The sequence below is a fragment of the Pagrus pagrus genome (genome assembly GCF_965226575.1).
Source record: "Pagrus pagrus genome assembly, chromosome: 10".
NCBI classification, from domain to species: domain Eukaryota; kingdom Metazoa; phylum Chordata; class Actinopteri; order Spariformes; family Sparidae; genus Pagrus; species Pagrus pagrus.
Window position 1 is genome coordinate 15,829,513 of NC_140194.1, and position 14,344 is coordinate 15,843,856.

Sequence of the window (14,344 nt, forward strand, 5' to 3'; positions counted from 1 at the left end):
TGCTCAAAAAAGAGTTTGCCCTTTTACTCCGAAGGACAAGAGAAAGTATATTTTTATGTTAATTACATGTTTGACTTCTAATTCAATTATTTCCCGGAGGAATATTGTGACTAAAAACAGCATTACTGATATCAGATGAGAAGATCATAGGCACTTTTATACGGGAATAATGAGGACTTTCATTCTTTGGTCTCTAGTGGATTGCCAGAACAAGATAACACCTCCTACGTCTTAGCAACAACTCCTCAACAGTTTTGCAAATAAGCCATCTCTTGACCAGTTAAGAGTGAGCAAGCCTTGAGATGCACTAAACATACAGAGCCAAGGGGGGCTGGAATAAACACAGTGATCCAATCAAGGGGGGGGGGAACACAAGGCTAAACCAAGTAGAAATGTATTATTTTCTTATGGCATAATGTTTTCTATTTGAAAAATGACAGAGCATATTTCAAACACCACATTTTATCTGCCGGCCCAAATGCGGAGAAGGATATATGTGGGAGGGTTAGGCAAGAGAATATCTCTCCAGAGGGATTAGAGTAATGATAAACTCTCCACCGGCAGCAAACTCCAAACCCGTCATTACTGTCAACACACAAGCATATGCATGCGTGAACACATGCACATACACAAACAGGTGTAGACGCCTTTGGACAGACGCACACAGACACTACAATGCAGACATTTTTGCAAGCGCACAGCTCCAAACAAACGTTGGGATGAACACAGAGATATGCAGAAACATGGGCTTACACAGAGATGAATGCACACACACACACACACACACACTCACATACATACACCGACCCCCAAATGCTGGCTGTTACACCTCCTGAATATTCCGCCGCGCTTAGTCAATCTGCATTCGACGGACCGTCTCCCCCCACTGTGTCTCCACTCTCCTGGAACAAATACTAAACCGAGCCAAGGGCACCTCCAGGACTGCTTTGGCCAGCAATTTCTCCCCAATTCTCAGATCACCTCCCCAGTGACCGCCTGTCTGACATTCACACATACACAGAGCTAATGACAGCCTTCCAGCCACCCAACTGTATAACTGCCTCAGGGGGGGATAGATATATCTCTCCCTCCATGGTCACCGGTGCTCCTGTGTGGAACGCAGGATCAGGCTCGCCTCAGAGAGCGGAAAGCAAAACAAACTTTGACCACAGGGAGTTGGGGATAATGTCAGTCAACAGTGTGAAGAGGTTCGGTAACTTTTTGGGCAATGCACCAGAATACATAACAACTACAGCGCATGTTGAAGGAAACATGAAAAACTTATATTTAGATAGCAAATCTGTGTGGATGGGTTTATGCTGACTAATTAACTGGACATTTTGATTGGTTAATTTGTTAAAAATCCGCCACAAGATTACATAGAAACACTTAAAGATACCTTGTCTCTTGTTAAGTCTTCTGCTGAAACAGTTGAAAATAATTGCATGCCTTATGATTATTTAAGTTCCAGAAATGGACAAAAACTCTTGGCTCTTGGCTCTGTGGCTAGATGGCTACAATATATTGCTTGCACGCCAGTGAGTACATTTGAGCAACTCCTGCAATCACTCCTACTGTCCATATTGTCACCGAAGAGATCCCTTCTGAAAGCAATTTTAATGTAAGAGATGGGGGACACAATTCACATTCCTGCTTATGTACAAAAAAAGTTCAGTGAGGCTTTAGCAGACAAATCTGTTGGGTATTTTCCAAAGTTACACTCACTTTACAATTCCCACTTTGTGCTTCTATTCCGCCGCTGCAGCTCAGCACGGAAGCACTGTCTTTGGCAGCACAAAAAGGGAATTTCAGACTTAAAAGTGTAACTTTGGGGGAAAAAAACAACTGATTTATCTGATTCAGAATGCAGAAGCCTCATATGAGTTTTAGCTAAAGTTTGGAGTGGATTTTACAGTGTGAAAGTGGATTTTGTTTCCATCTATTACCTTAAAATCACATCAGGAAGGGATCTCATTGCAGACAGTATGGATACTAGGGACAGTTATAGCACTCAATGAACCTTTAAATGTATATACAAACATGTTGGTATCGTTTTCAGATGAACTTTAAAAAAATGCTAAACTATCCTTTAGTTTACACCAGGATGTAAAAGGGCTGCGGTCCTCATATCTAATTTGAAGGTTATTATATTGTATCTTTCCTGTTTGAACAAATTAACTCAGTTGAATTGACTTGAGTACCTTTAGCTTCAGTTTCACTGGTATAATTGCTTATTCCTAACTAAAAAAGCTTAATTTTAAGTTTACAAGTCAAAGTTTGCCATGGAGAGTACAATACCACCTGCTTTAAGGAAAATAACCTGAGTGAGGTCGTCAGCTTTATCTTAGCCTGGGTCTGGAGGATATAACTGAAATTGAAAGCTTTGAGCCTCTCCATGAAGACAGGGTGTAACACCACCATCGAGCAGCACTGTGGGAAGGTATTACAGCTGTTTTTGATCTCAATATGTTGGATTCAGAATATCTTGGCCTTTGCTGCTCTGATTTTGACCAATTTTTTGTATTTCTTTCTCTTACAAGTCACCCAATTTTAAAGGCTATTAAAGTGTTTTTAATCAAGTATGTCATTTCTGCCGGTCGAGGTCTCTCAATCAAAACAAAACAAACGATGCAGGTAACGTGATTATGGGCACAGGCGTTCTAGGAAAATGCCTCGGGCTTCCTTTCTTCCTTTCCACTAGGAGGCCCAGACAGAGAGGAAAATAACATAAACCGTCTACAAGGTTGAACATAAATAAAAATCTAAAAAAACATCTTCGATCTAAAACGTAATTAAAATTTTCACATATTCATTTATTATTTTTTCTTAACATACACAACGTTCGCTTTACTTTTCCTATTAATACATGAGTTACCAATTTCTTATGAATAAAGAAATGTGAAAAAGCTCAAATATATGCTTAACTAAATTAATGAGCATAATAATAACCATGAGGCATTTCAGTCATTTTGTTTTGTTTTACAAAATAACAAAATGTGCGTATACAGGGATTTCTCTGCGTTGTATTATTGTTTAAAACATTTGAAATAATACAGGTACACAACTCAACAAATTACATAACAAAGGTCTAGTAATTTTTAGATATTATTAATGCCGAAATGTTACTTATTATCTTTAGGGCTAGACTGTTATGCTAGTTTTTATTTTTATTTCTTTTAAAACATTTAAAATTGACATTTCACCCCATTGGCAGAATTTGTACGCACGTATTAATTTGTGTGATATTTGCACATTTCTGTACATTAGATTACAGTTTGCTTCTTTCTATTTTTTGCAGTGTATTTGCGGTGCATTGTGCAACAGCAACTGCAAAGAGACAAACGGCAAACAACACACTAAACATAGGAAGCGTAGGTGTTCCATTTGTTGTGGTGGCTCTTATTCAGCAGCATAAAGAGCGCACAGAAGTTTAGCATGAATGCTACGCTAGCTTCTCTTGTCAGCGTTAATTACCTCATTGATACCTGCTCATTACAATTCAGCCGAATACAGAAGCTGTTTTTCCTACATAGACACTTGAATGTGGGCTCTACAATGGAAACTGCCATCCCATTCATTGCACTGCATCCTCCTGAAGCCCAGCACTTCAGTTTATCATATACTGTGTATAGAAGCAGCACCGATGTACTAGCAGCTGGCAAGAGTAGCCTCAACAGTGGGAACACATAATTGTCACTCCTATTCAAACACTTCTATCTGTTACACACACATTAATGCAGGAAAACAAACTCACTTTCACACACAGTCCCTCTGTCTTCCTCCCTCCTTCACACACACACACACACACACACATCATGTTGCTGTATTATAAATGAGTCTCTTCCATCCTGTTACACTTCAGTGTCGCTGCAGTCAGGGACATAATCACCACAACATACACTGAAACACCTCGCTGGCAGTGTTCAAACAGTCTGAGCGAGAACATGCTTCTGAGACAGACAGGATTCTCTCACACACACACACATACACACACAGAGATACAATTACAGGGGAGTCTTGCGCTGCAGCTGAAAGGATGCTTCTAGCAATTGTGTTGTTTGCACTTCGAATGAGTTCGGTCCATACGCTCGTAGCCGGGGAGGGAGAGAGTGTGGGTGTATGTGTGTGGGGGGAAGGGAGTGCTTCTGGGTGTGGCCCCTGTGCTTGTTTATATAGAGACAGATAGATATCCGGGTGCTGAGATATTAAAAACTGTGGGGGGAGTGCTAATGATGTGATGATTTTGTGGCGTGGCTGTGTATCACCTGGCATCAGGACATGAGAGGAGCCTAGCCTGGGGGGGGTTTTCTCCCTCTCTATTATGCCCATCCCCGAGGTCCACCTCTTCTAATGCCATGCAATGTAGCGCTGACAGCTACCTTCAAACGCATCAGCAGGGGTGCGCTAAACAGCAATCCCCCCACTCCTCACTGCTCTCCTCTTTCTCAGACACACACACAAAAAGAACACACTTAGGCAGGCAGAGATACAAAGACGTAGCAATTGCTTCTCCACACACATGCACATATATACATTTCTATACTGTGAATTATCCCGCTCCCTCTCTTTCAGCTCTCAGCAGCCACCCCTCCTCCTGCCTCCACCCAGCACCCAGAGATAACAGCCTTCCCTTCGGGCGGGCAGGCAGGCAGGCAGGCAGCGGAGGGGACAGCCGTGGATATGTTCTGCCTGCTATCTAATGAGCGTCGGAATGTCACCGTGGGCCTGTCTGCTGGTCCCAGCCAGCCAAGCATCCGTACATGTGGAATCAGCACAGTCTATCAAACAGCTGGCAGACAGCTCTGCTCCCTGATTCTGTCCCTCTCTCTCTCTCTCCTTTCTTTCCATCTCAGCTTCTTTCTCACTATCTTTTTCTCCATCTCTACTATATGCGTCTCTCCCTGTCTATTTACGGTCACAAACAAGCAGAGGCCCAGGTCTGCCTTGCCGGTACGCCTCTCCCTGCTTCCCCCTCTCCCAACATCATTGACTTAACATAGACATCCCAAATGAAGAATGGAGGCGAGCTCTGCCATAAATAACGCGCCGCCTCCTTCTCCGCCTGGGTAACTGAATGTACTTAGCAAAGGTAATGCAGAGAAATACGAGCGTAATGACGGAGCGGTGCCAGTTGCGGAACAGTCGTGTTTTTCATTTCGTGACAAAAGCCGTGGGAGCTTCTTTCTATAACTGTCTTTGTTTCTCTCGTTCTCTCTCTCTCTCTCTTTCTCCAACTCTTTCTTGTAGTCTCTCTCCCCTTCCCTCTCGCTACCTGCCTGGGTAGAGCACTTCTGAGTGTTGTCTACACAGAGGACATCAAATGGCCTGCCTTCACAAAGATGCTTGAGTTGCTGCTCCATGCAGAAGTGCTGCTGTCTCAGCGGCTGTGCAGGGAGATTAGAAGATATCAGCGAGGAGGAAGGGAAGAGGAAAAATGTCGACAAATGATTTGTGGTGTTTCTCTGTCCCAAAACAACACTGTCACTTTGGTACATTATGTGAGCCGTGTCGAGATCCTCCTTGTGAAAATTCGAATGTTGCCACGTCTTTGGATTTTGCCACTGATCTGGGAGCCAAAAGCAATTTCCTCTGCTGCTACATTTGGCTGGGCTATGATAGACATCTCCAATCCCTGTGATGGGGCTGTTAACAAGCTCATAATGAGTGCCTGACATCAAAATGACAAAGATGTAACAGTGGCAAAACAGGGCATACAACAGTCAAGCATGAACTCAGCTTTGACAACTGAGCAATTGACTGAATGCCTTAGATATAGCCTACACACTGCCTCACAAGTGACAACACGGACATCTGACTCACTCTTCCACCCATTCATATTTGGCTTACAGGAAGTCTTCAGACAGCTTACACACTCCGGAGGACGGCTAAATTCTAGCGAGGGGCCCATTCAGACACATCATGCGTCTCCGTGAACACGGGGTTTTGTCCCTGCCTAATCTGATTATGCTTAGTCTTTCTATGATTCTTCGTGTGATCCACCCATCTCTCCCCCTCTGCTCGCCCTGCTCACCCCACTTCTTCACGGGGATCTCACATTGCCTTTTGTTCGGGCAGGTGGCAGTCTGAGGGCCCCCGAGCCGAGTCCGGTTATAGAGGAAAAACTGTAAATCCACTGTACGATGCTGCCGACAAGTCTCTCACAAGGCTGTGATACGGGCAGGGAGAATCGTACAGAGGCATATGGGCTGCAGTATTATCAGATGATCTGACATTTTCACGTCAGGCATCTCTGTGGAGGAGCTTATCTGTGGATTACTGGGCTGCATCCTGTTAGTCTGACAAGTTGTTAAACAACAAAAAAATGATTAAAAGCACTGTGACACTCTTCATTAAAAGCAGTTGGGCTGCCTTCATCTTCCACCTATAGAGAAGGATAACACAAGGAGTTTGTGTTACTGTACCTTGGAAGTGGAAAGCTCTAGACTCGCTGTGGAAGCCCTGGACCTGAGTAACTCCATCAAAGCCTTCTCCCAGCGTTAGTTCATCAAACACGCTGATGCGCAGGGCAGGGTCAACCCCAAAACCTACAACTAATATGCAAACACACAAAAAAAAACAAGATTATCATTGTTATTTGCAGGCAAGGACACCTGTGATGCTGTAAAAAAAATAAATCCTGCCTGTGTCAGGGGGAAGAGAGGGGAGGTTACTGTACTGTGTGCAAGCTGCTAGATCAAGAAGGGTTGATGATTTCAAGAGAAGAATTGATGGCAGGTCATCACAACATTTAATGTTTGTTATCCTACATGCTACATGTTGCAAGAGATGGTGACTGTGTGATCACAGCCCTGTTTCCTACCTGAGAAGGCGCAAAATATGCCGAGAACCAGAAATAGCTGTAATAATCCCATGGTGAATGTATAGATATAAAAAAATTAGTCCATGTTTTGTCCACTTCCGAGAGACAGTGTTGTTCAGTCACATGCGAATGATGTGTCACCCTCGCGCAGGAGGCTTATTACCGATCCCAAATGCTGAGCGGAGGCATCATCACAACTTTGGATGCCCGATCATGCAAAAAAAGAAAAAAAAGAAAAAAGAAAAAAGGAAAAGACAAAAAAAAGGCTAAATCCGGAGAGAAGGAGGAGGGAAAACGTAACAGAGCGCGGATTATTCCATGTAACGCAAGGGCTGCTCCATCAGCACCATCCGCGGCACAGGTGGGAACGGAGGGCGCACAAAGCGAGAGCGAGCTGCCTCACCAGCTGAACAGACGCTCCTACAGCAGCGTGAGTGAGACAGAGGAGGAGAGCTGCTGGAGGAGGAGAGAGGAGGAGAGAGGAGGAGGAGGAGGAGGAAAACCTGTCGAGGACTGTGTGCGAGAGAAAGAGGGACAATGAGGCCCCCTTGTGGCTCTGATGAATCCAAGAACAGGCTGCTCGTATTTAATTGCAACCACGCCTGTTGTCAAAAAAAAAAAAAGGAAAAGAAGACTAGTCCAACTACATCCCTGATGGTGAAATCATTTTGAGTAGTGTAGTAGTGAACAGCAAGTAGGTAGAGCATGTAAAGTGTGCTGGCCGTCTAAAGGTAAGCATGTTATCTAACATGTGAAAAAAAAAAAAACCTTCTAATATCTCATATTTGCAATATTAATGAGGTAATAATACAAACTCAGACATATGTATATTTACTGGCTTAATAAACAAGCTGTTCTCAGAGGAAAATAAGGTCTCCAGAACACTGTTTGAAGCTAGAAAGGTGGCAGGGTCCGCCACATATAAACAAAGTAAAACAGTATGACACTGAGTTGTCCTTTAAGGTCAGTTTGTGTATTCAGTCATGAAAATGAAGAGTTTGTTTATTTAGTTTGTTTAGGCATAAACAAACAAATCAGCCAGTGAAGATCTTTCTCTTCTGTTTAAAAAATATTCCCTAAAACTACATAGTGCAGCTTTAATGTAAATAGTTCATTTGCGGAAATTCTTTAGGAAACCAAAAATGTCCATTAAACTCAGACGTGTAAGTCTGATTCAGCTAACTGAAATATTGGTTTCTATTTATTTATGGTAAGTAACAGATTACATCATTCTTTCCAGAGGGTTAGGGTTAAATATAACCTAATATAGGGTTATACAACATATAACTATATGTTCATGGCTTGCTCTTAAGTAAAAAAAAAAAAAATGTGTAATTAATAACATGAGGTAGGCGAGTCAAAACATCTGTGTCACACTCTTTAATACTGTTTGGTTTGATTGACAGAAGCATTAGAAAACAACCACACAAATATCATCTGATGATCTAAATCTTGTAATGAAATCTTGTGTGAAATTACCAAAACTGTTTGAACTTTGGCAGAATTTATGACCTAATCGTTTGTCAGAGGTCGAAGAAGAATATCTTTAAAATTGCTATGCTAACAGCTAAATCATACCTTGTCATACAGACTCCACTCTGTTTTCTCCCGGATCTCCTATTTGTGAATTCAAACTTAGCTTACGACACAAACCATTATTACATAAAGACCACCAGATAGTTACAGCCTGTAACTGCCAGGTCTAACTATGTTGAATTGCTGACTGAACCCACCAAAAGCGTTAGCTTCATAATATATGACTTGTGTCAATGGAGGCCAGACATTTTTTAAATAATACATTATACCTAAAATGTCATGCTGATAATGATTAGCGTTAATTGACCGAATTAGCCCAAAAACTCAAGCATGCTGATCCAGGCGTATTGATTGACCATACAAAGTTTATTTTGGAGTATGCTGATGACATTATGTTGGTTGTCGAGACAGCGATTAATTAAAATAAAATGCTAAATACTATAAGTTTGTGGTGTACTTAATAGAGAGAAAACTATGAGAAAACAGATTATATGTTTCAGGAAACAATGTGAACTGTAGAGCAAGCATATATCTCAGTTTAGTTTTTAATGAGAATGTGAGCTTTACAGAGGGAAGGAATTGGCAGTGTCAGCAGAAATAGTGTAAGGGTCTGTGAAGAATAAAATGTAATTGTGTCCTGACCTTGGTTTTTCAACATTTTCAAAACTTTATGACTCAATAGGCGGCTCAATTTTATTTTATGCCGCCGGAGGCTGAGGTTCTTGGGGGGCATAAATATACTACTAAGTGGGCCGTTGAAGCTGACATTGGATGGAAGGCATCTCTTGCAAAGCAGATGTGAAATGGTTTGGCTGTGGCACCACCTTGTCCAGCTGCCAGAGAGGAGAGGACAAGGCTGACCAAAAAGATCTGAGATAGAGCTCACAATGATCCTCAGTCAAGACGAGGTCGCTGCAGTATTTTCTCTGTCTGATTTGCATTTTAGTTCCAGGAGCAATTTGCATTGTTATATAAAAACTAATCAAGATCAATAAGGACTAATGGAAGGAGGGGATTAAGAAAAGGCCAAAGCTCAGAGACTTCAAATCAAAGATTCATACACGTAACCATATTTAAAATTTGATTCACGGCGAGGGCAGAGGTCCCTATGTGCTCTGTTAAGAACTGGCGATTAAAGGATAAGTTCACCAAAATTAAAATTCGCTCAATATCAAATAACCTCCAATGCCGATGGAAAGTCGGGTGAAGTTTCACACTCCACAAAACATTTCTGGAGTTTCACGTTGAAACAGAGCTGCAGCATTCTGCAGGTTTGCAGTGCAGTTTCAGAGAATTATGAAAAAAAAAGCCAACTTTTAAAGCAACATTAGTTTGTTTGATTGGGACTTGTAGTATTCAATCGCATGTGCTGCTTCCAGTAATAACTAAGGGTGTCACCGAATCAACCAGGACTGAAATGTTCAAGATTACCACTGACACGTATGTGGTATCTTTGGAAACTTTTGGATCTTCATAAGAAACAGCACAGCAAGAGTTTGAAATCTCTCTCTCTCTGTCACACTTTGTATTCTTGTGATGCTACATGGCCACTATAAAAGTCATGAGGTGGCCATGAAGTACTACAGGCATCTGAATTTGTGTTTCTTCGTCTTGAAGACGTTCCAGCACTCATCCAAGAAGCTTCATCTGTTCTACTGACAGGCGGTGAGTCCCCAAGCGTTTAAACCTCTTTGGTGGGTTCACGTCGATGTTAACACGAGGTCACAGACATCGCCAAGGTCACATGCTAATCGCGAGAGTCTCGTGCATTTGAGTTTAAATTGGTGTGAAACTGCCTGGGAAGGAATGTCAGGATGGCATTATGAGCAGTAGATAAGCGAACCCCCTCCCCATTGACAAACGTTTGTTCCAGTTTGATATGGATGGCCTCCTTTACTCTTCTTTCAAACCATCTGTCTCCTCTGTCCTCGTATGAAGGGTGGTGTTCAATGGAGAAAATACCAACTGTCTCAAAGCACCACATTTACCAGACCGCCATAAATGCTTGACTTGCCCTATGACCAGAGTTATGACTTCCTGTAAGCATCCAGTTTCATTCTTTCAATTAGTTAAGTCATCCAGTAAAGTTTGGCATTTCGGCAGGTGGTATGAAAATGAATTATAATGGAGTGCTTGGCTGTCTGTGTGACTCAGCCTTGTTAATGTCTTTTTATAGAGCACAGATGCTTTGTGCTTTGAATGTTTGTTTATTCGTCTTGCATCTTCTTCATCCATGGGACCAATTACCATGTTGAAACATAACCGTTTTATCAGCGGCCATGCCATGCTGCTGATGACTTTTTTTTTTTTGTTTTAAAGAGGAGGATACACAGTTATACTTCCCCTGAATGCTAATAAATGTCCTGCCAGATGGACATGAATCGAAGCCTTTTCATAACGGCCTGTTCAGAGACAATCCCGAGTCCACAACAAACTCCAGCGAATCCCTGGATCGCTGGGAAAGTCTTTTTTTGGCCACGCTGGTCTGTTGAAGTAGGCTAACAATTGCAAGCCAGCAGATATGATTATAGGGACGGTTCCAGTTCCCGTGAGGTGCTGAGCTCTGTTCTAAGGACCTCAGACTAACACCAACCTATTTGTCATATCAATCTGCCTCCCCTTCGATACAGGTTTCACTTGCGGCAATAACATGTTTTGTTTAATTATGATACATGCTAAACGGATGTGTCTCAACAAACAGCACCTTTATTGTCTCAATGCTTGTTCCTGGTTCCACAGTCTGCAGCTAATGGGAGGCTATTGTCCATAAAACAAAGGCCAGCAATGGCTCCCCATGCAGTGGCAGAGTGTCACATCTGCTGTGTGAGAAGGCCTCCAACCCTCTATTCATTATTTATAATACTAGATTTCTTCTGGGTGCAGACACAGGAAATGTAATTACTTTGTATTGCCCACAAGTTGTCATTTCCTCAAGTGCCATCAGGAAAATAAGAGTCATTAAAGTGTGTGCCCAGCCAAGAATGAAAAGTAATAAACGCACACAGTGCCAACACACACCTACTCTCCTGCTGTGCAGACACGTTCCCCAAATCTCTCAAGGCAAGGGCAGCAGAACGGTAGAAGTCCTTTTGTTCATTTCTAAAAGATCCAGATGGGTGATGCAGTACAAAGCTCTCAAGGGCTTATTCACTTTGGCCATAACACCACCATATAGACATATCAAACCCATAGACAAAAGGAGATCGCTGGCTGAAGCTGTGCCAAGACTCGGATGAAGTGCAGAGAAACTGTCCCTGTTCTCCCCACAGGGCTCTCCTGGGATTCAGCTGTTGCATAATTCCATCTCATATTGACCTCGACCGTCTTTCAAATCTGCCATTCATGAGTCATATTAAAAACAGTACGCTCTGATGATTCATTACATCTGTCTGCGTAATAATGTGTTTAATATTCAGTCACAGCACATTGGCATTTTATGATCAATTTAAATGTAAAGAGAAGGGAGGCGGTGACAGCAGAGACTCTCCACATTCAACAACTGCATGTCACAGCACAGCCACCACTCATATTCAGGTTTGTGTTCGATTGCATTTTTCAGGCATTTGATGTTCCTTTTCTGATAAGCGATACAAGGAACTGCATTAAAATGATTAAAATAAGTGCCAGGGGAAAAAAAATACTATCCAATTCCAACAATGTATATAATCCAAAAGCTAGAAAAGAAGTCTGTTTTTTCCTTGCATTCACTCCACTGAAATACAGACAGTTCTCTCAGTGCCATCTTGTGTGCATGGTAGTGGACTGCAGTGACCGTATCGGTGTGTAGCAGTACTGAGGAACAACAGACAGTGTCACTCTTGGACCATCCCAGGGCTAAATGCTTGATGACCTGAGATATGGGCAGCAACAAGTTACTGCGGGGACAAGATAAAGGCTGAGAGGATAAAAAGAGATAGACATCCACAGGTTATGATATCATAATATTGGATATTAGAGTTGCTTTGTCCATTACATATCTAACACCACGTCTGACATGTGGCAACAGACAGTAAAGGGGAACCAATATTGTTTTCGCTTTCTAAATTAGTGTCAATGTAAAGAAAAAGGAGAAACGTGAGTCACTTGATATTGCTGTTTTTGCGTCTTTGTGCGCTTTCCAAATGTCAAGTAGGCTTCTCCCTGAAATCTAAAGTAACAAAAGATAAATAAGAGGTTCCCAGTTTAATGCCTGTGTATGCATGTAGAAAAATTAATCTTTGTTGGTTTTTTGGGGGGTTTTTTTGTCTAAGGGCACCAACGAGGCAGACACAATTGTGACTCTTAAGATATCAATCAAATACTTTGCTCCATACTTCCCTTAAAAATCCCATCACTGTTGAGCTTGGCTTTAAAAGCTTCAAAGGCCATATGGTTGTGTGCTTTCATGTTTTTCTAAACTTTATGACTGCACGACCCCCTCCCACCCACAGTGTGACTCGACAGGGCTTACGTCATTGCCTTGCAAAAGCTCAATTTTCTCCACACACACTTAAAAATGAAGCTGGCATTTTAACATTTATCCACTCTGGATACCGATACAGAAAGGCTCCCTTCTTGGGTGAGAAAAACGGCAGCACAGCATGGACGGAGGGCTAAAACTGAAATAAAAAGACGTGATTATAAATGTTGCCGGTTTAAGGAGGAACTCTTAATCGAAACACGGTTGTGTTGATCTTTTATAGACTGTCCATGCAGTGCAGTTGCTTTACTCAGCCACTCCCATTCCCCCTGGATCCTATTGTGATTGTGTGCAGTGAGCTGGCTCATTGGGCCCTCATGGTGAATGGCCCACAGCCATTCACTCAGCATACAGAAGCTCATTAGAACTCTATAGACACACAATTGTGAGGCTCACATTAGAAACTTCCTCCTCTGGGGCACAGACACCGCACACAAAGTGCCAGTTTGCTGCTAAGCTAAGCGCATTGTCTTCTTGATTCATAGAGCTTGGCCCTCCATTCACGATATTAAGTTCGAGTGGTGGAATATCAATTGCGTGTGCAATGGGCCGGTATCTTTTTAAGAGCTTTAGTGGGGTTAAAAAGGAGAGAAAAGGGATCTCAGCCGGTCTGCAGAGTGCTAGCTTTCAACAGGGCCATTGTGAGGATTCTGAATGAAGGGACCCCTGTTTTTTTCCCTCCATTTCTAAAAAGAGATGGACATCAAATAAATTCACATGAACTTGCTTCAGGGTGTTTCCAAGACCTCCTGTTTAAGAATAGCCTAATTATACCTCCCTCTCCTGGAGAGCTCTATTGGAATCTGGCTAATTACGAAGTGGTGAATCTTAATGATGATACGCTCTTAGCGATGGCTTTTAAAAAAGTGCATAAAGTCGTGCGAGATTGGTTCTACCTAAAATATCAATGAACTCAGAGAAATACACCGTTTAACAAGAAGACACGATGCTTTCAGGAGCGCTGTTAGTTTTGAGGTGCTCGTAAACACTTTGCCACAAACTCTTATTTGTTGCTAAAAGGCTGCTTCAAGTGTGAGAAAAGTGTATGAATGAACTAAACAAACATTCTCAGTGTTATCACATAAAACATACTCTCAACACAGTCGGGGTCCTTTCAAAGTATAAACAAATACAGTCAATAAGAGCTCTGGAGCACAGTCTGGGGTTCCCTCCTGTTTTCTCTCCGTGTCATATAAACAAATGACTCTCCACCAAACAAAAAGCCTTGGGGGACTATCACAGCCACTGGCCTATGTGGAGCATGTTAACACAGTCTCACTACACAAAGGTAGATAGTGCACACAGACGAGCTAACACTCATCATGTGACAGAGCGCTATGCCTCCTCCACCAGTCTGAAGAATAAAACCTCAAATTTGATTACAAGCAACCTTTGGCTCCCTGGCCATCGCACAATAGGCTGAGCTGTCTGGGCCAATTTCCATGCTCAGCATGAGGTATCTACACGCGCAGACCGGAGCTCCCTGCCACCCACCCCCCCTCACCCCCCCTCACCCCCCGACCAGTGTG

The 14,344-nt window shown here is 42.5% G+C and overlaps 1 protein-coding gene across 1 annotated transcript in view; it reads right to left on the reverse strand.

Moving 5' to 3' along the window:
• The window catches only part of nell2a (neural EGFL like 2a), an 85,077-nt gene extending 77,806 nt beyond the window's left edge, over positions 1-7,271 (reverse strand). Inside the window, exons 1-2 of the mRNA XM_084364915.1 lie at positions 6,821-7,271; positions 6,423-6,551 (exon numbers count right to left, since the gene is read on the reverse strand). Coding sequence (XP_084221041.1) covers positions 6,423-6,551; positions 6,821-6,872 — 181 coding nt within the window. The 5' untranslated portion in view covers positions 6,873-7,271. The remainder of the gene's footprint in view (positions 1-6,422; positions 6,552-6,820) is intronic.
• Between the last annotated feature and the right edge of the window lie 7,073 nt (positions 7,272-14,344).